This window comes from Oncorhynchus mykiss, chromosome 7 (genome assembly GCF_013265735.2).
Source record: "Oncorhynchus mykiss isolate Arlee chromosome 7, USDA_OmykA_1.1, whole genome shotgun sequence".
NCBI classification, from domain to species: Eukaryota; Metazoa; Chordata; class Actinopteri; order Salmoniformes; family Salmonidae; genus Oncorhynchus; species Oncorhynchus mykiss.
Window position 1 is genome coordinate 87,287,514 of NC_048571.1, and position 27,826 is coordinate 87,315,339.

Genomic DNA, 27,826 nt, shown 5'->3' on the forward strand with positions numbered 1-27,826 from the left:
AAATGTCTGGTGAGTATACAGGCAATGGAAGAACTGGGACATTTTCAGCTTCCAAATTGTATCTCTGTGCATTCAAGTTGCCATTGATAAAATGCAATTGTGTTCGTTGTCCGTAGCTTATGACATACATGTGGTCTGCAGGTTGTGAGGCCGGTTGGACTTACTGACAAATTCTCTGAGGCGGCTTATGGTAGAAAAATTTACATTAAAATCTCTGGCAACAGCTCTAGTGGACATTCCTGCAGTCCGCATGCTAATTGTACGCTCCCTCTACTCTTGAGACATCTGTGGTATTGTGTTGTGTGACAAAACTGCACATTTTAGAGTGGCATTTTAATTGTCCCCAGTACAAGGTGCATCTGTGTAATGACCATGGTTTTTAATTTTATTACACACATGTAATGATCATGCTGTTTAAATCCGCTTCTTGAAACATGGAACCAACATGTGGCGTTTTTGTATTTTTGTTCAGTTTAGTAAATCGGTATAGTACATACACATTGGTGGCACCTCCGCAGCGGTACGATTGGCAGATTTGAGGCTAAATATATTCAACATGTTAGAACATTTAAATGGGGAAACTGTTAAGTGTTCCTAGAGTGGCCCGGGAGGCTGTGAAGCCGCGTTCACACGCTGGTTGGGACTAGAAAACGTGTTAATTTCCAACATGCTCGGGGTGTTTTCACAAATAGCCCTCTTTAAAAAGGGGTTTTAGGCTGGAATTCTGTATAGCACTTGGTGACATTGGGGCCGATGTAAAAAAGGCTTTCTAAATAAATGTGATTGATGGATTGAAACTGTGTGGTAAACATAACTCAGCTCTCTTTGTATTGCCCCGGAGTCAGTCCTTCTTTAAATAACTTTTTTTCTTTTAAAGAACCGATCTCAGTCCTCTTTTAAAGAACCGATCCCAGTCCTCTTTTAAAGAACCGATCCCAGTCCTCTTTTAAAGAACCGATCCCAGTCCGCCCGCAAAGAACCGATCCCAGTCCTCCCGCAAAGAACCGATCCCAGTCCTCCCGCAAAGAACCGATCCCAGTCCTCCCGCAAAGAACCGATCCCAGTCCTCCCGCAAAGAACCGATCCCAGTCCTCCCGCAAAGAACCGATCCCAGTCCTCCCGCAAAGAACCGATCCCAGTCCTCCCGCAAAGAACCGATCCCAGTCCTCCCGCAAAGAACCGATCCCAGTCCTCCCGCAAAGAACCGATCCCAGTCCTCCCGCAAAGAACCGATCCCAGTCCTCCCGCAAAGAACCGATCCCAGTCCTCCCGCAAAGAACCGATCCCAGTCCTCCCGCAAAGAACCGATCCCAGTCCTCCCGCAAAGAACCGATCCCAGTCCTCCCGCAAAGAACCGATCCCAGTCCTCCCGCAAAGAACCGATCCCAGTCCTCCCGCAAAGAACCGATCCCAGTCCTCCCGTAAAGAACCGATCCCAGTCCTCCCGTAAAGAACCGATCCCAGTCCTCCCGTAAAGAACCGATCCCAGTCCTCCCGTAAAGAACCGATCTCAGTCCTCTTTAAATTACCAAAATAACTCTTTGTATTCCCACTGCCCTGACTTTGAATGAGGACTCAACTCTTTTGCCAGTTCACTTCACCCATTTTGGTTATATCAGTAGTCTAGCGTGAGGGGTTATATCAGTAGTCTAGCGTGAGGGGTTATATCAGTAGTCTAGCGTGAGGGGTTGTGTCAGTAGTCTAGTGTGAGGGGTTATATCAGTAGTCTAGCGTGAGGGGTTGTGTCAGTAGTCTAGTGTGAGGGGTTATATCAGGGGAGACAGTGTGGCAGTAGTCTAGCGTGAGGGGTTATATCAGTAGTCTAGCGTGAGGGGTTATATCAGTAGTCTAGCGTGAGGGGTTATATCAGTAGTCTAGCGTGAGGGGTTATATCAGTAGTCTAGCGTGAGGGGTTATGTCAATAGTCTAGTGTGAGGGGTTATATCAGTAGTCTAGTGTGAGGGGTTATATCAGTAGTCTAGTGTGAGGGGTTATATCAGTAGTCTAGTGTGAGGGGTTATATCAGTAGTCTAGTGTGAGGGGTTATATCAGTAGTCTAGTGTGAGGGGTTATATCAGTAGTCTAGTGTGAGGGGTTATGACAGTAGTCTAGTGTGAGGGGTTATATCAGGGGAGACAGTGTAGCAGTTGTCTAGTGTGAGGGGTTATATCAGGGGACACAGTGTAGCAGTAGTCTAGTGTGAGGGGTTATATCAGTAGTCTAGTGTGAGGGGTTATATCAGGGGAGACAGTGTAGCAGTTGTCTAGTGTGAGGGGTTATATCAGTAGTCTAGTGTGAGGGGTTATATCAGGGGACACAGTGTAGCAGTAGTCTAGTGTGAGGGGTTATATCAGGGGAGACAGTGTAGCAGTTGTCTAGTGTTAGGGGTTATATCAGGGGACACAGTGTAGCAGTAGTCTAGTGTGAGGGGTTATATCAGGGGAGACAGTGTAGCAGTTGTCTAGTGTGAGGTGCAGGAATAATGACAAGTGAACCTGGTGAGCTGTGTGTTCACACTGACTTTAAAAAAAGGGAACTGGACTGAGGAATTCAAGCGAACCAGATGGTCTCAGTTTGGTTCACTTCGGGGGCTCTTTTCAGGGTTCAGAGTTCCCATAACCCCTCACACTAGACAAGTTGTTTTTTATTACTTTTTTAAAATCAGCAAACGCCACCGAGTTCACCCTAACTGGTTATAGTTAAACACGTGTCGCGTTCAACGAATCAGCAAATCAGAAATGTCAACGTTTCCTAATTCCGACTAGCATGTGAACACGGCATGACACTTTACCGGCTACAGAGAAAAATGGACTTGGAGCTCATAGGACTCGTGGATCAGGCTGAAAACATGTTACCACTGTGATTATTATTATTTGACAATGCTGGTCATCTATGAACATTTGAACATCTTGGCCATGTTCTGTTCTAATCTCCTGTTGGTCATCTATGAACGTTTGAACATCTTGGCCATGTTCTGTTATAATCTCCTGTTGGTCATCTATGAACATTTGAACATCTTGGCCATGTTCTGTTCTAATCTCCTGTTGGTCATCTATGAACATTTGAACATCTTGGCCATGTTCGGTTATAATCTCCTATTGGTCATCTATGAACATTTGAACATCTTGGCCATGTTCGGTTATAATCTCCTGTTGGTCATCTATGAACATTTGAACATCTTGGCCATGTTCTGTTATAATCTCCACCCGGCACAGCCAGAAGAGGACTGGCCACCCCACATAGCCTGGTTCCTCTCTAGGTTTCTTCCTAGGTTTTGGCCTTTCTAGGGAGTTTTTCCTAGCCACCATGCTTCTACACCTGCATTGCTTGAAGTTTGGGGGTTTTAGGCTGGGTTTCTGTTACAGCACTTTGAGATATCAGCTGATGTACGAAGGGCTTTATAAATACATTTGATTGATTGATAACTAATGTCCACCCAGCATTATTTTCTATTTTTACTAATGACCTGCCACTGGCATTAAACAAAGCCTGTGTGTCCATGTATGCTGTAGATTCAACCATATACACATCAGCAACCACAGCTAATGAAGTCACTGAAACCCTTAAAGAGTTGCAGTCTGTTTTGGAATGGGTGGCCAGTAATACACTGGTCCTGAATATCTCTAAAACTAAGAGCATTGTATTTGGTACAAATCATTCCTTAAGTTCTAGTCCTCAGCTGAATCTGGTAATGAATGGTGAGGCTGTTGAACAAGTTGAGGAGACTAAATTACTTGGCGTTACCTTAGATTGTAAACTGTCATGGACAAAACATATTGATTCAATGGTTGTAAAGATGGAGAGAGGTCTGTCCTTTAAAGAGATGCTCTGCTTTTTTGACACCACACTCCAAAAAGCAAGTCCTGCAGCCTCTAGTTTTGTCTAATCTTGATTATTGTCCAGTCGTGTGGTCCAGTGCTGCAAAGACAGACCTAGTTAATCTGCAGCTGGACCAGAACAGAGAGTCACATTTTGCTCTTAGTTGTAATCAGAGGGCTAATATAAATACTATGCATCCCAGTCTCTCTTGGCTAAGAGTTGAGGACAGTCTGACTTGTTGTTTTTATAAGAAACATTAATGGTGTTGGAAATTCCAAATTGTTTGCATAGTCAACTTACACACGTACGTACCAAACATGCCACCAGGGATCTTTTTAGTCCCCAGGTCCAGAACAAATTCAAGGAAACGTACAGTATTATACAGAGCCATGAGTGCACGGAACTCCCTTCCATCTGATACAGAGCCATGAGTGCACGGAACTCCCTTCCATCTCATACAGAGCAAGTGAACAGCAAACCTGGTTTAAAACTACAATGTGACCTACTGGTTGTGTGTGTGTGTACTGACATGTGACCTAATTGTTGTGTGTGTGTACTGACATGTGACCTAATTGTTGTGTGTGTGTACTGACATGTGACCTAATTGTTGTGTGTGTGTACTGACATGTGACCTAATTGTTGTGTGTGTGTACTGACATGTGACCTAATTGTTGTGTGTGTGTACTGACATGTGACCTAATTGTTGTGTGTGTGTACTGACATGTGACCTAATTGTTGTGTGTGTGTACTGACATGTGACCTAATTGTTGTGTGTGTGTACTGACATGTGACCTACTGGTTGTGTGTGTGTACTGACATGTGACCTAATTGTTGTGTGTGTGTACTGACATGTGACCTACTGGTTGTGTGTGTGTGTGTGTACTGACATGTGACCTAATTGTTGTGTGTGTGTACTGACATGTGACCTAATTGTTGTGTGTGTGTACTGACATGTGACCTAATTGTTGTGTGTGTGTACTGACATGTGACCTAATTGTTGTGTGTGTGTACTGACATGTGACCTAATTGTTGTGTGTGTGTACTGACATGTGACCTAATTGTTGTGTGTGTACTGACATGCATGTGGAACTGATACACACACTACCTGTTCATGTTCTTAAATGTATGTAAATGGTCCAGTATTTTGTCTGCGATGTCTTATTCGTTATGTGTCGGACCCCAGTAAGACAAGCTGTCGCCATTTGCATCGGCTAATGGGGATCCTAATAAATGAAATAATTTGACCCCTTAAATCTGCGTTTCACAAATTCTGGGGACGGGTGCACATTTTGGTTTTTTGCCATAGCACTGTACAGCTAATTCAGATTGAAATCAACTCATTATGAAACTTCAATCAATTGAATAAACTACAGCAAAAAAAACTAAAAAAAAGTGCACCCCTTGGGGTCCCAGTGGTGTAAAGTACTTAAGTAAAAATACTTAAAAGTACTACTTAAGTATTTATTTTTTGAGTGTATATGTACTTTACTATTTTTTTATGTTTGACAACTTTTCTTCGATACATTCCTAAAGAAAGAAAATAAATGTACTTTTTACTCCATTTTCCCCTGACACCCAAAGTACTCATTACATTCTGAATGCCTTAGCAGGACAGGGAAATTTGTAAACGGACATGCTTATCAAGAAAACACGTGGTCATCCCTACTGCCTCTGATCTGGCTGACTCACTAAACACAAATGCATCTTTTGTAAATGATGTCTGAGTGTTGGGAGTGAGCCCCAGGCTATCCATACATTTTTAAAACAAGAAAATGGTGCCATCTCCTTTGCTCAATAAGGAATTTTCAATGACTTAAACTTTTACTATAACTATATTTTAGCAATTAAATTTACTTTTGATACTTAAGTATATTTAAAACCCAAATACTTTTAGACTTTTACTGAAGTAGTATTTTACTGGGTGACTTTTACTTGAGACATTTTCTCTTAAGGTATATTTACTTTTACTCAAGTATGACAATTGCGTACTTTTTCCACCAAAGCCCCGGACCGAGTTTTGTCAATTCTGTCCTAATTTCAACTCACAGAGCATCTTGCATGCGTCCTCCTGCGAGGTTCATCGCAATCTCTCGTTCATTCTTGTCCTGTTGGCATTGCAGTGCTGCAATCTCTTCTTGGAGTGCTTTGATTTGAGCCTCGTAAACATTTTCCAGATTCTTCTTCATTCTGCAAAGAAATCAAAGGGTTTTTTGAGTGGCAACTTCTTGCAAAACAACGAAGAGAACTAGCTTGCTATTCTCATAAATATCCCGTCATATAGTTAGTTTTCACACTTATCTAATCAATGATAAACGAACTAGTTACTCAGCATGATGAACTCGCTAACTGAACACAGATAGCTCATCTGTATTGTCAGATTTAAGACAACGTGGATCTAATTTACCTGCCAGACTCCTCTGAAATACTGTTTCAAAACAAACCTTTCGCGCTGTTTCTGACTTCCGGAATAAATGTTGTGGGACGGATCTGCGTACGCTCAAATTAACGGAGGTACATTACATCTCAGAAGATCATAACGTTGTGTCAACTCAAACAACATTGGTAATACCACGATAGCGAAGTTAAATGATATGATACTTGTGTGATAAGTATTTTATTTATTTATTTTAGAAAGCCAACGTCCCCGAAATACAACCCCAGAGTCCCGACGACACAACGCGGAACCATGAAACCCCGGAACTAAACACACGTGTTCACAAATGTGTCCGGAATCTTTTTCGTGTACCACCGATCTGGATGCGTGTGAATTTCCAACGCCGAGGTAAACAGTTTTTGATTACATGTTCATTTCGGATCGATTAATATATTTGACCTGTTACTTTACACACTTGGATTTCTGCCTCAATTTTGTTCAACTTGTCCAGTTAACAAAGGTACTTATGTCAACGCGTACTGTTGAGTTTGGTGTTGATATAAACGGATTCAACTCCGCGGTGAAGGAAGTTTCTGAACTTCAATAACGGCGTGGAGCCGATACCATGCTTTGTGGAATCTAGCTCCGATTACATCGTTTTTGCCCAAGGTCATTACTTAAACAACCAAAAAAATATTAAATGCCCACCTTGTAACTGTTTGTCTTCTGTGGTTGCTTGCTAATCAAATACGACCACCGACTGTTTCCTTGGTGAGATTCAATTGTAACACGGCCATTTGCGCTGAAAAGCAATGCGCAAACAGTCTAGGTGGTTCTATTTTAATAAACGTTTGAGAAAGTATGGATTTCAGCAAACAAAAAAGGGGACACAGCTACAGAGGACAAACATATGTGGTAGTTGTATCATGTATTTTACGTGTTGACCTTGGGCAAATTAATGTAGTCGGATCTACAGTCCACAAAGTCTGGTCTCGGCTCCACGCCGTTAATTTATGATGAACTTCACCAACTTTAAGATAGTGAGGTTTAGTCCGCTAGAGTTGATAGTGCAATCGGTCTTGCACCTAGCTTTAGCCATGCAGGACTTTACTTAGTTATCTAGCTGATAAGTTTTTACCGTGTTCTCTTTGACAGATCTGTCAATCTGAGGAGTTAGTCATCATGAAACGTCTATATATCGGTGGCCTGAGCCACACCATCACTCAAAAGGATCTGAAAGACAGATTTGGTAAATTTGGTGATGTTCAGGATGTGGAACTCCGGACCCGGAGAGATGATGAAGGTATGGTCACACACTACCCCAACATCTTCTAGGATCAGATCAGTGATTATCATATCCCTGTTTAGCCCAGTTTATTAAACCTTTAAAATAATTATTTAATTCATGAAATTACAGTCTAATGGCAATCTATAGCAACAACTTTGTGGCTATGCCACGACGCGTAGCAACACTTGTTTTAGCAGCATGTATCCCGCGGTGGAAGGTATCCATAATCGGTAGACTGTTCTGATGGAAAGGTCACTTTCATCTCCGAGCGGTGCCCAAGGAAGTATTATATCGAATTGTTTGATGCTGCCACCAGCCTCCCAAGTCATACATGGTGCTCAGGCTTCGTTCTACTTCCCGTATACTGCAGCATGTTGCCCAAATGCAAGGCTGATTCGCTAAACAAGCAGGTGTGAAACACAGACCGGTGAATGTGATAAGAGAGACACAACATGGAATTCATGTTTGGTTTGGACTTAGAAGTGGGTGGTAGCATCAAATAATTAGATTTGAATACTTTCATGGGCTCTGCAATGCAAACAATGCCCTTTTCATCAGAACATCTATCGATTACGGATTCCAACGCGGGAAAACGAGCTGAGTAGAGCAGAGTACCAATCTCACACTCTGATTTCCGTGCTGACATTGATATGTGACCGCGAGCTTCGTAGGGCTAATCCCCGTGCTGACATTGATATGTGACGGCGAGCTTCGTAGGGCTAATCCCCGTGCTGACATTGATATGTGACGGTGAGCTTCGTAGGGCTAATCCCCGTGCTGACATTGATATGTGACAGTGAGCTTCGTAGGGCTAATCCCCGTGCTGACATTGATATGTGACGGCGAGCTTCGTAGGGCTAATCCCCGTGCTGACATTGATATGTGACAGTGTGCTTCGTAGGGCTAATCCCCGTGCTGACATTGATATGTGACAGTGTGCTTCGTAGGGCTAATCCCCGTGCTGACATTGATATGTGACAGTGTGCTTCGTAGGGCTAATCCCCGTGCTGACATTGATATGTGACAGTGAGCTTCGTAGGGCTAATCCCCGTGCTGACATTGATACGTGACGGTGAGCTTCGTAGGGCTAATCCCCGTGCTGACATTGATATGTGACGGTGAGCTTCGTAGGGCTAATCCCCGTGCTGACATTGATATGTGACAGTGAGCTTCGTAGGGCTAATCCCCGTGCTGACATTGATATGTGACAGTGAGCTTCGTAGGGCTAATCCCCGTGCTGACATTGATATGTGACAGTGAGCTTTGTAGAGCTAATCCCCGTGCTGACATTGATATGTGATGGCGAGCTTCGTAGGGCTCATCCCCGTGCTGACATTGATACGTGACAGTGAGCTTCGTAGGGCTAATCCCCGTGCTGACATTGATATGTGACAGTGAGCTTCGTAGGGCTAATCCCCGTGCTGACATTGATATGTGACAGTGAGCTTCGTAGGGCTCATCCCCGTGCTGACATTGATTGTATTTCCACAGCAGTTTTACTGTCATTTGTAACGATGTGTTGTCTGTTCTTCTTCCACAGGAGTTCCTTATAAAACCTTTGGATATATCAATTTAGAAATTACTGATGCTGGTTTTAAGAAATGTAGGTGTCTTTTTTATTAAGTGCTCTCTCAAACATGATATACACATTCTGATACGTCCGATGATTAATTCTGTTTCTAACGGTCTTTGTGTCCCTGTTGTGTCCCTGTTGTGTCCCTGTTGTGTCCCTGTTGTGTCCCTGTTGTGTCCCTGTTAGGTATGACTGTGTTGAACAAGTCCAAATGGAAAGGTGGAACAATACAAATTGAGCAGGCCAGAGAAACCTTCTTACAGAAGTAAGGATATTCCTATTTGTGTTTCACTGCAAACGTCTGTAGGCCTAATCTTCTGAACACGTGTCGTCTGTAGGCCTGGGTATCTTCTGAACAATTGTCGTCTGTAGGCCTGGGTATCTTCTGAGCGAGTCTCGTCTGTAGGCCTGGGTATCTTCTGAGCGAGTGTCGTCTGTAGGCCTGGGTATCTTCTGAACAAGTGTCATCTGTAGGCCTGGGTATCTTCTGAACAAGAGTCGTCGTGATGTATCTACATCAGAAGTTGCCAACCAGCCTTTTGGAACTCTACTACGTGTGCAGGCTTTTGCTCCAGCCCTGTTCTAACACTTCATTCAGCGAATCAAAGTCCTGAAAGGGGAACGAAGATAAGGGCTGGTCCAGAGTCCTGCACGAGTGTAGCTCCTCAAAAGGAATGTTGGCCAACTCTTGTTGCGTATCACACAGTATGTTTGAATTGATGTGTATGTTGTTTTCTATTACTAGATTAGCTCAGGAGCGTCATGAAGCTGCAGAGAAGATCCAATCACCAAGCGTCAACCACAAAGACAAACTCGTGGAGTCAATGAAGGAGGCAGGAGTGGAGAACTTCCACATGAAGGCAGCTGTTCCTGGGACAGAGATACCTGGGCACAAGGTGTGTGTGTGTGTGTGTATTTGCCTGTATTTTATTATTGTACTAGACTGGTGCCAGATTTACTTGTACTGACTGTGTCAACTCCTATAGTCATTGGCATGTGGTGCGACAATGGTCATACAACACAACGCAAAGCAATCTGAGACCAGGTTATTATTGTACCTGAGAATTACATGCAGCACTGAATGGCTGTTCTGTGATCTTTTTTTTAAAACATCCATGTTTTAGTGTTATTTCTCAATTATTGTTCTTTTTTCTAGGATTGGGTTGTGAGTAAATTTGGACGAGTCCTCCCGGTTCTTAATCTCAAGTGCCAAGGAAGGAACAAGATATCCTTTTCAAATTTCCCAAGCTTCCTTTTCATGGTCCAATCTGGAGAGAGAGAAAGAAAAACGTGGTAAAAGTAGAAATTGTCTCGTTACCTGGTCATCATTTAGTGATGGTGTTTGTTTTTTATTACAGATGCTTATCTTCTCGATATAGTTCTAAACCGTGAGAAAGCTGTTCGTTGACAACAGCTTAGCGTTCAACACCACAAAGCTCATCACTAAGCTAAGGACCCTGAGACTAAACACCTCCCTCTGCAACTGGATCCTGGACTTCCTGACGGGCTGCCCCCAGGTGGTGAGGGTAGCTAGCAACACATCTGCCACGCTGATCCTCAACACTGGAGCTCCCCAGGGGTGCATGCTCAGTCCCCTCCTGTACTCCCTGTTCACCCACGACTGCTTGGCAGCGCACGACTCCAACACCATTAAATTTGCCGAAGGTGTTAGGCCTGATCACAGACAACGATGAGACAGCCTACAGGGACGAGGTCCGAAACCTGGCCGCGTGGTGCCAGGACAACAATCTCTGCCTCAACGTGAGCAAGACAAAAGAGCTGATCGTAGACTACCTGAAATGGGGTCACTTTACCCCTGCTACCTACATGTACATATTAGCTCGACTAACCTGCACCCCCGCACATTGACTTGGTACCGGTACCCCCTGTATATAACCTTGTCATAATTTTTATTTCTATATATATAACTTTTTTTAATAATAATTTAATCTGCATTGTTGGTTAAGGTCTTGTAAGTAAGCATTTTACGGTAAGGTCTACCTAACTAGGGGCGGCAGGGTAGCCTAGTGGTTAGAGCGTTGGACGCGTAACCGAAAGGTTGCAAGTTCATATCCCCGAGCTGACAAGGTACAAATCTGTCGTTCTGCCTCTGAACAGGCAGTTAACCCACTGTTCCTAGGCCGTCATTGAAAATAAGAATTTGTTCTTAATTAACTGACTTGCCTAGTTAAATAAAGGTTAAATAAATAAAACTAATTTTAAAAAAAACTACACCTGTTGTATTCGGCGCATGTGACAAATATTTATTTATTTTAATTGTCTCAAAAAACAGAATGTTCCCCTTGACTCCAGCATCACTTCATCAAGTATGATCCGTCGAAACACAGCCACAACATCAAGAAACTAGAGAGTTCCGCCGAGGTTCCAGACCCGACGCCCGTGTCCCAACTGACGTGGGAAATATCAGGCGGCGACGACGACATCAGTAAGAAGAGGAGAGGAGAGTTCCCGCCGCAGAAAAAACCACTTGCTAAAAAGAAGAAAGACCGTCCGAACCAAGTCGTTGCAAACGGACAGTCCGACCGTGTGAAGTCCTGTCGGACCTCGGAGAAAGGTTCAACGGTTCTGAAGTCTAACGGCGAAACCAGACCTCCAACTAAACCTAAACAGACACCGGTCTCTAAGAAACTCCAGACGCAGACCTCTGTGTGTGTTTTTGACAGTGGCGATGACTCGGATGGGAACATTAGGACGTTGGCACAGCGGAGTACCCCGGTGGACGGCCCGGTAGTAGAGGAGGATGAAGACAACCTGGAGGTGGTAGGCGATAACTACATACCCAGAACATTCCTTACCCAGCAGAAGATTAAAGATGTCTGCCAGCTTCCAGGGGGGTCTTCTGGGAAGAACGAGGAGGATTATGACTCAGCTGATACTGATGAGATCCTCAACTGCAGAAAAACACCCAGTGGTACCAAGCAGGACCAACTGCCCGAGGTCAGTAAAACACAAGAGAAAGCTGAGGTGAATAAGCAAACCAACAACCTAGAAACAGACAAAGTCCTCCCTGAAAAGGCTAACAAAGTCCTCCCTGAAAAGGCTAACAAAGTCCTCCCTGAAAAGGCTAACAAAGTCCTCCCTGAAAAGGCTAACAAAGTCCTCCCTAAAAAGGCTGTAAAGAAAGTCTCCCCTATAAAGAAGACCCCTTCGCCAGAGAGTGATAGTGGTGATGGTGAGGATGATGACTCGGAAGAAGAGCGTGAAGATTCCTACTCTTCAAAAGCCAAAAGGACTTATAGCGTCCTCCCTAAGAAAAAGGCTATTGAGAAATCCACTACCCCTTCAGAATCTGATGATGATGATGATGATGATGATTCGGAAGAAGAGAGTGATTCTGACTCTTCAAAAGCCCAAAAGACCGGCAAGAAGGTTGTCTCTAAAAAGAAGACCCCTCCTTCAGAATTATCATCTGACGATAGTGAATCAAGTGAAGGTACATCTGAGGCTAGCGCCGATTCCGAATACGAAGCCATGTTTACTAACTGTCAGAGGTTGGAGTTTTCACTGGACGATCTGCAGCAGCTGGTTAAAGAATCGTTTTTGAAAGGCTTGGACAGTGACGACGACGACGACGATCCGGGATCTGATTCACAACAACCTGGACCAAACCGAGTGTCTGAGGTGCTAGGGATGGAACCCAGGGCTACTGCCTCTGAGGCTCCTGTACCGCTGGCTAAGACGGGAAATGGCAACACACCGGAGGAGATTCTGGCGGCCATCTTTGAAGAGGACAACAGCGACGAGGTGAGAGAGAAGAAGAAGAAGAAGGGGAAGAAGAAAACAAATCCGTCAACATCTCTTCCTGCTTTCCAGGGGACCAAGGCTCTCTTAGCCACATCGCCACAAAGTCTAAAAAGACAAGTTGAGGAGGACGGAAAAATGAAGACGTCCACTAAGAAACAGAAACGTGACAGATTAGTACTCTCAGAGGATGACGCCAAGACTGTGTCAAAACCCTTAGAAACGAAAGGCACTAAAACTAAAACTCGTCCTCCTAGCAGCTCGGACAGTGAAGATACAACCAAGTCACCAGCCCTCAGACGGAAAACGACTTCGAAAGCCGAGGCAGAGAAGAAGTCCGTCCCAGCGGCCAGCTCTACGTCCAGCAGCAGTGGGTGCTCCAGTGTGGAGTCAGAGATGGAGGAAGATGTACCTGCTAAAAATACTCAAAAGGCTGAGGTCTGTTCTCTCTCTGTGCTCTCTCTCTCTCTGTGCTCTCTCTCTCTCTGTGCTCTCTCTCTCTCTGTGCTCTCTCTCTCTGTGCTCTCTCTCTCTCTCTGTTCTCTCTCTGTGCTCTCTCTTTCTCTCTCTCTCTGTGCTCTCGTTCTCTCTCTCTGTGCTCTCGTTCTCTCTCTCTGTGCTCTCGTTCTCTCTCTCTGTGCTCTCGTTCTCTCTCTCTGTGCTCTCGTTCTCTCTCTCTGTGCTCTCGTTCTCTCTCTCTGTGCTCTCGTTCTCTCTCTCTGTGCTCTCGTTCTCTCGCTCTCTGTGCTCTCGTTCTCTCTCTCTCTCTCTCTCTCTCTCTGTCTCTCTCTCTCTCTGTCTCTCTCTGTCTCTCTCTCTCTCTGTCTCTCTCTGTCTCTCTCTCTCTCTCTCTGTCTCTCTCTCTCTCTCTGTCTCTGTCTCTCTCTGTCTCTCTCTGTCTCTCTCTCTCTGTGCTCTCGTTCTCTCTGTTCTTTTAGTGCCTTGTATTTGTTTTTAATCTCTTATGTCAGTAGCCTACCCTAACCTACCTGGGTAAATGCATGCATGTTGAAGAAAGTGTTGATCAGATGTATTAATCGTTGCAGGTGTCTAAGAAGCCCCAGACTGCTGGTGGGGTTATAGATGCTAAGCAACAGGACAACCAAAAACGCCTAGCTGCTCAGGAACAGAGGCAGAAGGAGGCTGAACTACAGAAGAAGCTCATCCAGGAGGCTCTGGCTAAACTGGTAAGTCACTGGTGGCATGACACTCTGTCACACACATACAAGTAACAACAACACAGTACAGTACAAGGCTCTACTCCTGGTCAGAGCCACCAGTAAGGAGTGCTATTGCTGCTTATGTCCTCTTATGTTGTTATCTGGGGGTGGCTATCGGCTTGTTGATGACTGTTGTGATATCTTAACACGTAGTACTCTATAGTCTGGGGTGTGTATATACACTGCTCAAAAAAATAAAGGGAACACTAAAATAACACATCCTAGATCTGAATGAATGAAAAAATTATCAATGGAAATCAAATTTATCAACCCATGGAGGTCTGGATTTGGAGTCACACTCAAAATTAAAAGTGGAAAAACCACTCTACAGGCTGATCCAACTTTGATGTAAATGTCCTGAAGACTGTGAGAGCCTGTTGAATGTACACCCAACTCAGTGGGATATTTGTCTTTGACACATTGTTTTGTTTGTTAATGTCTTTATTGTTGGTTCTTAACTCTGCTATGTGGTCATGTAAATATTTCAACAAAAGAAGAAAATGATTTTTGTCAGACTTTCCTCACCAATTTCACGGTGTTTTTCGGTCAAGGATTCAGCTGCTAATGGGAAACACCACATCAAGTTCAGCTCTGATGAGGGAGAGGATGGCAACGAGGAAGAACATACTTCCCATGTACCTCCCAACCCCAAGAAGACACTGTTCCAGGACAGCCAGTCTGATGAGGAAGACTCTAGTGATGAAGAATCACCAGCTCGAGGAAAGCCAGACCTTAAAGACAGGGTAATTGTTTTTTTGGGGGGGGCATTGTTACAACCGTGAACTAATATTAAAGTCGTTGGATCACGGCAAAACAACATCCCGTAACCTGAGCGTTTGAATGGATTTCTGTTACGACCCTGTGAAGAAACTGTTTTTATTCAACATCTTATCTACCATAGTAAACACATGATTGGTAGCGTGGTCTCATATCTGTTGTTTGACTAGCCTGGCTACCGGTCTTATTGTGCCATCATGCCACACCCCTGTTTGGCATCAGAAAGACTGGCATGATGGCACAAACAGACTTGTACCCAGGCTGGTAATCTGAGATCAGGCTGTATGGTTGTTTCACATATACATTTTTAGCTGTTACCTGTTTCAGGAATATAAGAAGCTGGCGGGCAGCAACCTGTTTGACGACGAGGATGATGATGATGATGATGAGGAGGAGAAGGATGGGGACAGGTTCCAGATTAAACCTCAGTTTGAAGGAAAAGCTGGAGCGAAGGTGAGCTGGTTTTACAACAGTTGTCTGGCTGGCTACTGACATCAGACACATTTCAGACTGTTGACATTAGACACATTTCAGACTGTTGCCATTAGACTGTTGCCATTAGACTGTTGCCATTAGACTGTTGCCATTAGACTGTTGCCATTAGACTGTTGACATTAGACTGTTGACATTAGACTGTTGACATTAGACTGTTGACATTAGACACATTTCAGACTGTTGACATTAGACTGTTGACATTAGACTGTTGACATTAGACTGTTGACGTTAGACTGACATTAGACTGTTGACATTAGACTGTTGACATTAGACTGTTGACATTAGACTGTTGACGTTAGACTGTTGACATTAGACTGTTGACGTTAGACTGTTGACGTTAGACTGTTGACATTAGACTGTTGACGTTAGACTGTTGACGTTAGACTGTTGACATTAGACTGTTGACATTAGACTGTTGACATTAGACTGTTGACATTAGACTGTTGACATTAGACTGTTGACATTAGACTGTTGACATTAGACACATTTCAGACTGTTGACATTAGACTGTTGACATTAGACACATTTCAGACTGTTGACATTAGACTGTTGACATTAGACACATTTCAGACTGTTGACATTAGACTGATCCGGAGAGATGTACAGTCAGTGAGTCATTTAGCTGACTCGATGTACGGTCAGTGAGTCATTTAGCTGACTCTCTTATCCGGAGAGATGTACGGTCAGTGAGTCATTTAGCTGACTCTCTTATCCGGAGAGATGTACGGTCAGTGAGTCATTTAGCTGACTCTCTTATCCGGAGAGATGTACAGTCAGTGAGTCATTTAGCTGACTCTCTTATCCGGAGAGATGTACGGTCAGTGAGTCATTTAGTTGACTCTCTTATCCGGAGAGATGTACGGTCAGTGAGTCATTTAGCTGACTCTCTTATCCGGAGATATGTACAGTCAGTGAGTCATTTAACTGACTCTCTTATCCGGAGAGATGTACTAGTGGTAGCATGAGACGGAGTCTACAACATGAGACGGAGTCTACAACCCACACAAGTGGCTCAGGTAGTGCAGCTCATCCAGGATGGCACATCGATACGAGCTGTGGCAAGAAGGTTTGCTGTGTCTGGCCGCGTAGTGTCCAGAGCATGGAGGCGCTACCAGGAGACAGGCCAGTACATCAGGAGAGGTGGAGGAGGCCGTAGGAAGGCAACAACCCAGAAGCAGGACCGCTACCTCCACCTTTGTGCAAGGAGGAGCAGGAGGAGCACTGCCAGAGCCCTGCAAAATGACCTCCAGCAGGCCACAAATGTGCATGTGTCTGCTCAAACGGTCAGAAACAGACTCCATGAGGGTGGTATGAGGGCCCGACGTCCACAGGTGGGGGTTGTGCTTACAGCCCAACACCGTGCAGGACGTTTGGCATTTGCCAGAGAACACCAAGATTGGCAAATTCGCCACTGGTGCCCTGTGCTCCTCACAGATGAAAGCAGGTTCACACTGAGCACATGTGACAGACGTGACAGTCTGGAGACGCCGTGGAGAACGTTCTGCTGCCTGCAACATCCTCCAGCATGACCGGTTTGGCGGTGGGTCAGTCATGGTGTGGGGTGGCATTTCTTTGGGGGGCTGCACAGCCCTCCATGTACTCGCCAGAGGTAGCCTGACTGCCATTAGGTACCGAGATGAGATCCTCAGACCCCTTGTGAGACCATATGCTGGTGCGGTTGGCCCTGGGTTCCTCCTGGGTTCCTCCTAATGCAAGGCAATGCTAGACCTCATGTGGCTGGAGTGTGTCAGCAGTTCCTGCAAGAGGAAGGCATTGATGCTATGGACTGGTCCGTCCGTTCCCCAGACCTGAATCCAATTGAGCACATCTGGGACATCATGTCTCGCTCCATCCACCAATGCCACGTTGCACCACAGACTGTCCAGGAGTTGGTGGATGCTTTAGTCCAGGTCTGGGAGGAGATCCTCAGGAGACCATCCGCCACCTCATCAGGAGCATGCCCAGGCGTTGTAGGGAGGTCATACAGGCACGTGGAGGCCACACACACTACTGAGCCTCATTTTGACTTGTTTTAAGGACATTACATCAAAGTTGGATCAGCCTGTAGTGTGGTTTTCCACTTTAATTTTGAGTGTGACTCCAAATCCAGACCTCCATGGGTTGATAAATTTGATTTCCATTGATAATTTTTGTGTGATTTTGTTGTCAGCACATTCAACTATGTAAAGAAAAAAGTATTTAATAAGAATATTTCATTCATTCAGATCTAGGATGTGTTATTTTAGTGTTCCCTTTATTTTTTTGAGCAGTGTGTGTGTGTGTGTGTGTGTGTGTGTGTGTGTGTGTAATATATATATATATATATATATATATATATATATATATATATATATATATATATATATATATACAGTGCCTTGCGAAAGTATTCGGCCCCCTTGAACTTTGCGACCTTTTGCCACATTTCAGGCTTCAAACATAAAGATATAAAACTGTATTTTTTTGTGAAGAATCAACAACAAGTGGGACACAATCATGAAGTGGAACGACATTTATTGGATATTTCAAACTTTTTTAACAAATCAAAAACTGAATATACATATATATATATATATATGTATGTATATATAGAAGAATACTTTCGCAAGGCATATATATATATATATATATATATATATATGTATATGTATGTGTGTGTATATATTATATACTACCTTTCTATTATTTTTCCTTACAAACTTATTTTATTAAAAATTGTTTGTAGCTCATGCAACTGCAGTCGAGGTTTGGAACAGATGAGCGTTTCCAGATGGATCACAGGTTTATTGACAGTGACGACGACGAACCAGGTGAGGCAGATCGACTGTCCTTATTGGACGGTTCTTTCTCTCTGAAAATCCCGTTCCTAAACCCTCTCTACATCGGACTCTGCCTTTTAATCAGTACTCTTATGGGTTTGATTTTTATTGACTATTTTTTATTTTTCCCCTTGACAGAGATGGAGTCGTCTCAGCCGGAGAGAGAGTGTGAGCTGGTAGAGGAGAAGAAGAAAAGTCTAGACATCTTAAATAATCTCCTCAACATCAACGTACAACCCTCTGACCCTAATAAACCCACAGCTAAGGGCAAGACGTTCAGGTCAGTCAGAACTCACTGGAGTTCATGTCACTAGAACGGTGTCTGAAAACCCTGTTCCCTATATAGGGTTCTAGTGCACTGTAGGGCCCCTGGTCAACAGTGGTGTACTATAGGGCCCCTGGTCAACAGTAGTGCGCTATGGGGGCCCTGTTCCCTGTATAGGGTTCTAGTGCACTGTAGGGCCCCTGGTCAACAGTAGTGCACTATGGGGCCCCTGGTCAACAGTGGTGTACTATAGGGCCCCTGGTCAACAGTAGTGCGCTATGGGGCCCCTGTTCCCTGTATAGGGTTCTAGTGCACTGTAGGGCCCCTGTTCCCTATATAGGATTCTAGTGCACTGTAGGGCCCCTGGTCAACAGTAGTGCACTATGGGGCCCCTGGTCAACAGTAGTGCACTATGGGGCCCCTGGTCAACAGTAGTGCGCAATGGGGCCCCTGGTCAACAGTAGTGCGCTATGGGGCCCCTGGTCAACAGTAGTGCGCTATAGGGCCCCTGGTCAACAGTAGTGCGCTATAGGGCCCCTGGTCAACAGTAGTGCACTATATAGGGAATCGAATGCCATTTCAGACACTGTTTGCATAACACTAAGAGTTGTGTCTGTTAGTCTAATTTCAACAGTCTGTCGACACCCTGAGTTTTCTGTTTGTCTGTTTGTCAGCCTGTCTGTCGAATGTTGAGGTCAGATTACTGTATGAGGGCAAGATGGCTCTGAAGTCTAATCTTCTGTTTTGTATTTTCACAGCATGTTGTAATGTTTTTTCTTCTGTTGTTGCAGAGATATCTCAGCGTTGCAGTATGACCCAACCAAAGAGGAGCACGCTGCTTTTGAAACTAAGAAGGACAAGCCCAAGAAAGACAGGTAGCCGCTTCGTAAGAACAAATAGCCCGTTGTCATAGTAACAAAAGGAGAATCAGGAAATCTAATTTGGTTTGTAGTTCTGGACCAAAAAGCCCTTATGCATTTTCTTTTTAAATTAAGTCAAATGTTTTCATTACAAAAGTTTCCTGTATGTACAAACAGTGATTCTTTGCGCCAAGTAGCCCAGCCTCCTACGCGCCAAGTAGCCCAGCCCTCCTACGAGCCAAGTAGCCCGGCCTCCTACGCGCCAAGTAGCCCAGCCTCCTACGCGCCAAGTAGCCCAGCCTCCTATGCACAAAGTAATGATAGATGAAGAGTACACTGTGTTTCTCCTTCTGTCTTTACAGAAAGATACCCTGTTACTATCACAGAGTCTGCCTTTGAACATCATCCTTGTACAAACTAAATACTGTAAGGTACATGGGGCCTCCTGAGTTGGGCAGCGGTCTAAGACACTGCATCGCAGTGCTAGAGGCGTCACTACAGACCCGGGTACGATCCCAGTCTGTGTCGCAGCCAGGCCGCAACTTGGAGACCCATGAGGCGGCCCGCAATTGTCCCAGCGTCGTCCAGGTTAGGGGAGGGTTTGGCCCAGCCTCGTCCGGGTTAGGGGAGGGTTTGGCCCAGCGTCGTCCAGGTTAGGGGAGGGTTTGTCCCAGCGTCGTCCGGGTTAGGGGAGGGTCGTCCAGGTTAGGGGAGGGTTTGGCCCAGCGTCGTCCAGGTTAGGGGAGGGTTTGGCCCAGCGTCGTCCGGGTTAGGGGAGGGTTTGGCCCAGCGTCGTCCGGGTTAGGGGAGGGTTTGGCCCAGCGTCGTCTGGGTTAGGGGAGGGTTTGGCCCAGCGTCGTCTGGGTTAGGGGAGGGTTTGGCCCAGCGTCGTCCAGGTTAGGGGAGGGTTTGGCCCAGCGTGGTCCGGGTTAGGGGAGGGTTTGTCCCAGCGTCGTCCAGGTTAGAGGAGGTCTTGGCCCAGCGTCGTCCGGGTTAGGGGAGGGTTTGTCCCAGCGTCGTCCCGGTTAGGGGAGGGTTTGTCCCAGCGTCGTCCGGGTTAGGGGAGGGTTTGTCCCAGCGTCGTCCAGGTTAGAGGAGGTCTTGGCCCAGCGTCGTCCGGGTTAGGGGAGGGTTTGTCCCAGCGTCGTCCGGGTTAGGGGAGGGTTTGGGCCGGTCGGGATGTCCTTGTCCCGTTGCGCACCAGCGACTCTTGTGGCGGGCCGGGCGCAGTGCACGCTGACACGGTCGCCAGGTGTACGATGTTTCCTCCGACACATTGGTGCAGCTGGCTTCCGGGGTTAAGCAATTGTGCTCCTACACCTGCATTGCTTGCTGTTTGGGGTTTTAGGCTGGGTTTCTGTTACAGCACTTTGATATATCAGCTGATGTACGAAGGGCTATATAAATACATTTGATTTGATTTAAGCGAGCAGTGCGTCAAGAAGCAGTGCGGCTTGGCAGGGTCGCGTTTCAGAGGACGCGTGGCTCTCGACCTTCGCCTCTCCCGAGTCCGTTCGGTAGTTACAGCGATGAGACAAGACTGTAACTACCAATTTAGAAATCATTAAAAACATAGTAGGTGCAGCGATCAGGTGCGGCGCCGTAGGAAGGTGAGGACCATGTTTTACTGAGTTGTTCTTGTCCCATGTGTTAATCACAGTAAACTGGCAAGGAAGAAGAAGCGGGAGGAGGCGGAGAAGCTGCCAGAGGTCTCCAGGGAGATGTATTACGATGTGTCCATGGATCTGAAGGAGGTGTTTGGAACCTCCAAGGAGGAGAAAACGGAGGAGGAGGAGGAGGAGAATGTGGCCTGGGATAAAGAAGAGGAAGAGACCAGTCAGCCTATGGCAGTCGATCCAGTGATGGTGTCATCTCACCTGTCAACCAATGAGGGAGAGGCATCGTCAGGCTTCAAGTTCTCGTTCTTTGGGGGTGACACGGCAGCCGACACCACCACTGAAAAAGGTAATGGACTGTACTTGTGTGTTTACGTTTCCTTTTCTGCTGTTAATGCAACCAGCTGTCTTTGCTCTTGCCGGTCAAGTCTTGGCGTTCTGTAAACAGCATCTTCCTCTGTTCAATCTCATTACACAGGACCATTTATGACCATGTGATGGCCCATTACTGGGTCTCCTCTGGTCTGACCCCCTGGGTTTTTCCTCTGGTCTGACCCCCTGGGTTTTTCCTCTGGTCTGACCCCCTGGGTCTCCTCTGGTCTGACCCCCTGGGTCTCCTCTGGTCTGACCCCCTGGGTCTCCTCTGGTCTGACCCCCTGTTTCTCCTCTGGTCTGACCCCCTGTTTCTCCTCTGGTCTGACCCCCTGTTTCTCCTCTGGTCTGACCCCCTGTGTTTCTCCTCTGGTCTGACCCCCTGGGTTTTTCCTCTGGTTTGACCCCCTGGGTTTTTCCTCTGGTCTGACCCCCTGGGTTTTTCCTCTGGTCTGACCCCCTGGGTTTTTCCTCTGGTCTGACCCCCATGTTTCTCCTCTGGTCTGACCCCCTGGGTTTTTCCTCTGGTCTGACCCCCTGGGTTTTTCCTCTGGTCTGACCCCCTGGGTTTTTCCTCTGGTCTGACCCCCTGGGTTTTTCCTCTGGTCTGACCCCCTGGGTTTTTCCTCTGGTCTGACCCCCTGGGTTTTTCCTCTGGTCTGACCCCCTGGGTTTTTCCTCTGGTCTGACCCCCTGGGTTTTTCCTCTGGTCTGACCCCCTGGGTTTTTCCTCTGGTCTGACCCCCTGGGTTTTTCCTCTGGTCTGACCCCCTGGGTTTTTCCTCTGGTCTGACCCCCTGGGTTTTTCCTCTGGTTTGACCCCCTGGGTTTTTCCTCTGGTCTGACCCCCTGGGTTTTTCCTCTGGTCTGACCCCCTGGGTTTTTCCTCTGGTCTGACCCCCTGGGTTTTTCCTCTGGTCTGACCCCCTGGGTTTTTCCTCTGGTCTGACCCCCTGGGTTTTTCCTCTGGTCTGACCCCCTGGGTTTTTCCTCTGGTCTGACCCCCTGGGTTTTTCCTCTGGTCTGACCCCCTGGGTTTTTCCTCTGGTCTGACCCCCATGTTTTTCCTCTGGTCTGACCCCCTGGGTTTTTCCTCTGGTCTGACCCCCTGGGTTTTTCCTCTGGTCTGACCCCCATGTTTCTCCTCTGGTCTGACCCCCATGTTTCTCCTCTGGTCTGACCCCCATGTTTTTCCTCTGGTCTGACCCCCATGTTTTTCCTCTGGTCTGACCCCCTGGGTTTTTCCTCTGGTCTGACCCCCATGTTTTTCCTCTGGTCTGACCCCCTGGGTTTTTCCTCTGGTCTGACCCCCATGTTTTTCCTCTGGTCTGACCCCCATGTTTTTCCTCTGGTCTGACCCCCATGTTTTTCCTCTGGTCTGACCCCCTGGGTTTTTCCTCTGGTCTGACCCCCATGTTTTTCCTCTGGTCTGACCCCCATGTTTTTCCTCTGGTTTGACCCCCTGGGTTTCTCCTCTGGTCTGACCCCCTGGGTTTTTCCTCTGGTCTGACCCCCTGGGTTTTTCCTCTGGTCTGACCCCCTGGGTTTTTCCTCTGGTCTGACCCCCTGGGTTTTTCCTCTGGTCTGACCCCCTGGGTTTTTCCTCTGGTCTGACCCCCTGGGTTTTTCCTCTGGTCTGACCCCCTGGGTTTTTCCTCTGGTCTGACCCCCATGTTTTTCCTCTGGTCTGACCCCCTGGGTTTTTCCTCTGGTCTGACCCCCATGTTTTTCCTCTGGTCTGACCCCCATGTTTTTCCTCTGGTCTGACCCCCATGTTTTTCCTCTGGTCTGACCCCCTAGCCCCACACCTGCCAGTTGTCAGTACACACAGCAGTGGCGTGATCTTTGACGTCAAGTTTAGTGTCTATATCTGTCTCTGGTTGTCCCTCTCCAGAGGAGTACCGTATCGAGACGCTCAAGGGGGCCAAGGTGTCATGGCAGGTGGACCCTCGTTTCCAGGACAGCAGTGATGAGGAGGAGGAGGAGGAAGAGGAGGCCAAGGAACAGACTGACACCACTACACCCACAGAGTAATACCTTATAGCCACTTGTCTTTTTATTAACTACTTACAGCTTCAGAGTAACATCAAACATCGAGTAATATGTCCCTGTTTACCTGTATCGATAGTTAGGTCCCTGTTTACCTGTATCGATAGTTAGGCCCCTGTTTACCTGTGTCAACACAGTTAGGCCCCTGTTAACCTGTATCGACACAGTTAGGCCCCCGTTTACCTGTATCGACACAGTTAGGCCCCCGTTTACCTGTATCGACATGGTTAGGCCCCTGTTTACCTGTATCGACACGGTTAGGCCTCTGTTTACCTGTGTCGACACAGTTAGGCCCCCGTTTACCTGTGTCAACACAGTTAGGCCCCCGTTTACCTGTATCGACACGGTTAGGCCCCTGTTTACCTGTATCGACACGGTTAGGCCCCTGTTTACCTGTATCGACACGGTTAGGCCCCTGTTTACCTGTATCGACACGGTTAGGCCCCCGTTTACCTGTATCGATAGTTAGGCCCCCGTTTACCTGTATCGACACAGTTAGGCCCCCGTTTACCTGTGTCGACCCGGTTAGGCCCCCGTTTACCTGTGTAAGGTCCCGGTTAGGCCCCCGTTTACCTGTGTAAGGTCCCGGTTAGACCCCCGTTTACCTGTATCGACACGGTTAGGCCCCCGTTTACCTGTATCGATAGTTAGGCCCCTGTTTACCTGTATCGACACAGTTAGGCCCCTGTTTACCTGTGTCGACACGGTTAGGCCCCCGTTTACCTGTGTCGACACGGTTAGGCCCCCGTTTACCTGTGTCGACACGGTTAGGCCCCCGTTTACCTGTGTCGACACGGTTAGGCCCCCGTTTACCCGTGTCGACGCGGTTAGGCCCCCGTTTACCCGTGTCGACGCGGTTAGGCCCCCGTTTACCCGTGTCGACGCGGTTAGGCCCCCGTTTACCCGTGTCGACGCGGTTAGGCCCCCGTTTACCCGTGTCGACGCGGTTAGGCCCCCGTTTACCCGTGTCGACGCGGTTAGGCCCCCGTTTACCCGTGTCGACGCGGTTAGGCCCCCGTTTACCCGTGTCGACGCGGTTAGGCCCCCGTTTACCCGTGTCGACGCGGTTAGGCCCCCGTTTACCCGTGTCGACGCGGTTAGGCCCCCGTTTACCCGTGTCGACGCGGTTAGGCCCCCGTTTACCCGTGTCGACGCGGTTAGGCCCCCGTTTACCCGTGTCGACGCGGTTAGGCCCCCGTTTACCCGTGTCGACGCGGTTAGGCCCCCGTTTACCCGTGTCGACGCGGTTAGGCCCCCGTTTACCCGTGTCGACGCGGTTAGGCCCCCGTTTACCCGTGTCGACGCGGTTAGGCCCCCGTTTACCCGTGTCGACGCGGTTAGGCCCCCGTTTACCCGTGTCGACGCGGTTAGGCCCCCGTTTACCCGTGTCGACGCGGTTAGGCCCCCGTTTACCCGTGTCGACGCGGTTAGGCCCCCGTTTACCCCTGTCGACGCGGTTAGGCCCCCGTTTACCCGTGTCGACGCGGTTAGGCCCCCGTTTACCCCTGTCGACGCGGTTAGGCCCCCGTTTACCCCTGTCGACGCGGTTAGGCCCCCGTTTACCCCTGTCGACGCGGTTAGGCCCCCGTTTACCCCTGTCGACGCGGTTAGGCCCCCGTTTACCCGTGTCGACGCGGTTAGGCCCCCGTTTACCCGTGTCGACGCGGTTAGGCCCCCTGATTATGATGGTATTAGATGGGTTTCTTTGCCTATTGATTATGATGGGTTGCTTTGACTATTGATTATGATGGTATTAGATGGGTTGCTTTGCCTATTGATTATGATGGTATTAGATGGATTGCTTTGCCTATTGATTATGATGGGTTGCTTTGCCTATTGATTATGATGGGTTGCTTTGACTATTGATTATGATGGTATTAGATGGGTTGCTTTGCCTATTGATTATGATGGTATTAGATGGGTTGCTTTGACTATTGATTATGATGGGTTGCTTTGCCTATTGATTATGATGGTATTAGATGGGTTTCTTTGCCTATTGATTATGATGGGTTGCTTTGACTATTGATTATGATGGTATTAGATGGGTTGCTTTGCCTATTGATTATGATGGTATTAGATGGATTGCTTTGCCTATTGATTATGATGGGTTGCTTTGCCTATTGATTATGATGGGTTGCTTTGACTATTGATTATGATGGTATTAGATGGGTTGCTTTGCCTATTGATTATGATGGTATTAGATGGGTTGCTTTGCCAGTGCTGCCAGTGTATTGACTTTGTTAACTGTTTGTTTCTGTTCATTAGAGAGCCGCTGGCGTCGAAGAAAGCTTTCTTCTTTTTCCGGCTCGACGATGAACGGTTAAAAGGTAACGTTAGGCCTTTTTTCACAGTCACAACACTCTCTCTTTTCTTTTTTTGGGGGCTAAGGGAACTTTGTTTTAAAATTTCAACATAAAAAAAAAAATGTTTTTAAAAGTATTAAAAACATATAATCACAATATCAACATGACACTTTTGTTTTGTCCAATCAGAGGGGCCTAAAGCGTTCTGCAGGTCATCCAAGCTGGAGGACCAAAGGGAGATGTGGGAGGAGAAGAGGACGGGACTCATAGAGGTCAGGCCCTGTCTGTCTGACACTGTAATGGACTTAAACCTATTCTACAGTTACTTTTAGTAAATCATTGCTGTCAAATTACATTAATTAAGAATTTTCAATATAACTAAAAAGGATTCCTTTGTAAAATAATGATTGTCAGTAAAGCAACAAAAAAAAAGTACCTATGTATGTATACGATAATGTATACAATATAGAATAATGTATACGATAATGTATACAATATAGAATAATGTATACGATAATGTATACAATATAGAATAATGTATACCATATAGAATCATGTATGTGATCATGTATACAATATAGAATAATGTATACGATAATGTATACAATATAGAATAATGTATACCATATAGAATCATGTATATGATCATGTATACAATATAGAATAATGTATACAATATAGAATCATGTATACAATATAGAATCATGTATATGATCATGTATACAATATAGAATAATGTATACAATATAGAATCATGTATACAATATAGAATCATGTATATGATCATGTATACGATAATTTATACAATATAGAATAATGTATACAATATAGAATAATTAATACGATAATCTATACAATATAGAATCATGAATATGATAATGTATACAATATAGAATCATGAATATGATAATGTATACAATATAGAATCATGTATGCAATAAAGAATCATGAATACGATAATGTATACAATATAGAATCATGAATACGATAATCTATACAATATAGACTCATGAATACAATAATGCATACAATATAGAATCATGAATACAATAATGTATACAATATAGAATCATGAATACAATAATGTATACAATATAGACTCACGAATACGATAATGTATACAATATAGAATCATGGATACGATAATGTATAAAATATAGAATCATGGATACAATATAGAATAATGTATACGATAATGTCTTTCTGATGTTTGTTTTTTCCCCAGGAGTACCGTAAAAAACACAAGGATGCAAGAAGGAAGCTGAAAACCTCCCAAAGAAACTGACACGGGATCCACAAGACATTGAGAGAGAGAGAGAGAGAGGACCTCTCGTTTGACACCGTCTTACCCGACTCGACTAACAACCATGCTAGTGGCCAAGACTTCTCCCCAGACCATTTCAAATCATATTCTGACTTTAGGGATGGTACTTTTTTTTTTGTATTATGTTAAGTTCTTACCTCCAACTGCAATCGTGTTACCGGCATAGTTTAGTTTTAATTTATAAAGAGACATGGCCGTTTACCAATAAAACCAGCTCCATTTTCCACCACCAGGGGACAGGGCCGTGTCGTTTTTACCTCAGATGGTGTTATTGACTTCCTTGAGGTGGTGTGGGGAGACTGAAGGTGCCCCTAGACGCTGGTCTCGGGTCAGTTTTTGAATTTTCCCCCACTAATTGTTAACATTAGGATTGTGGGAAGGGGAAGCTGACCCTAGATCTGTACCTGAGGGGAAACTTCACCCTGGAGTGAGGGAGACTGAAGGTGCCTCTAGACGCTGGTCTCGGGTCAGTTTTTGAATTTTCCCCCACTAATTGTTAACATTAGGATTGTGGGAAGGGGAAGCTGACCCTAGATCTGTACCTGAGGGGAAACTTCACCCTGGAGTGATCCAACTCCATTTACATTACATAATGATGTGAATCTGATCTGTACTACAGAATTGCATGGTTGTAATTGATTTATGTCTCTTTTTTTCTATGGAGAATTAAAACTCAGAATATCTTTCGATTGTGGTTTTATTATTTAAGCCATTTTGGATCACTGGGTGGAGAAAGGACTTTGTGTTATTTTGAGATTTCCACGGACAATTTTAGTGAGTAGTGTGTTTTCTCTATTCTCTTTACTAATGAGTGAACAGTGGCCACAGGCTACGGAGGCCACAGGCTACGGAGGCCACAGGCTACAGAGGCCACAGGCTACAGAGGCCACAGGCTACAGAGGCCACAGGC

General features: G+C 46.0%; 2 protein-coding genes across 4 annotated transcripts in view; one reads left to right on the forward strand and one right to left on the reverse strand.

Annotated features, from left to right (window-relative positions):
• LOC110528667 (centromere protein P) overlaps positions 1 to 6,453 on the reverse strand; it is a 179,863-nt gene extending 173,410 nt beyond the window's left edge. The window contains exons 1-2 of one of the 2 annotated variants that reach the window (XM_021610800.2): positions 6,261 to 6,453; positions 5,866 to 6,006 (exon numbers count right to left, since the gene is read on the reverse strand). In XM_021610800.2, the coding sequence (XP_021466475.2) occupies positions 5,866 to 6,005 (140 nt within the window). In that variant the 5' untranslated portion in view covers position 6,006; positions 6,261 to 6,453. Of the gene's footprint in view, positions 1 to 5,865; positions 6,007 to 6,223 lie in introns of both variants that reach the window. The other variant, XM_021610799.2, reaches the window with a different exon arrangement.
• Positions 6,451 to 27,603, forward strand: nol8 (nucleolar protein 8). 2 transcript variants are annotated; one of them, XM_036984289.1, is made up of 18 exons: positions 6,451 to 6,601; positions 7,349 to 7,496; positions 9,022 to 9,084; positions 9,241 to 9,319; positions 9,800 to 9,950; positions 10,211 to 10,279; positions 11,374 to 13,254; positions 13,863 to 14,003; positions 14,588 to 14,779; positions 15,141 to 15,266; positions 18,034 to 18,118; positions 18,266 to 18,407; positions 19,184 to 19,267; positions 20,913 to 21,217; positions 23,135 to 23,270; positions 25,555 to 25,616; positions 25,782 to 25,864; positions 26,818 to 27,603. In XM_036984289.1, exons 2-18 carry the CDS (start codon positions 7,376 to 7,378, stop codon positions 26,875 to 26,877), a joined length of 3,780 nt encoding a protein of 1,259 aa, XP_036840184.1. In that variant the 5' UTR covers positions 6,451 to 6,601; positions 7,349 to 7,375; the 3' UTR covers positions 26,878 to 27,603. The 2 variants fall into 2 exon arrangements, with proteins under 2 accessions (XP_036840184.1, XP_036840183.1); XM_036984288.1 differs by having other exon boundaries at positions 6,483 to 6,713.
• The last annotated feature ends 223 nt before the right edge of the window (positions 27,604 to 27,826 follow it).

Coding starts and splice junctions, on each gene's coding strand:
- nol8 (XM_036984288.1), top strand. CDS start 6,621: ATGTTCATTTCGGATCGATTAATATATTTGACCTGTTACTTTACACAC. Junction 14,780..15,140: donor AGCCAGACCTTAAAGACAGG/GTAATTGTTTTT, acceptor TACCTGTTTCAG/GAATATAAGAAGCTGGCGGG. Junction 25,617..25,781: donor CGACGATGAACGGTTAAAAG/GTAACGTTAGGC, acceptor TTGTCCAATCAG/AGGGGCCTAAAGCGTTCTGC.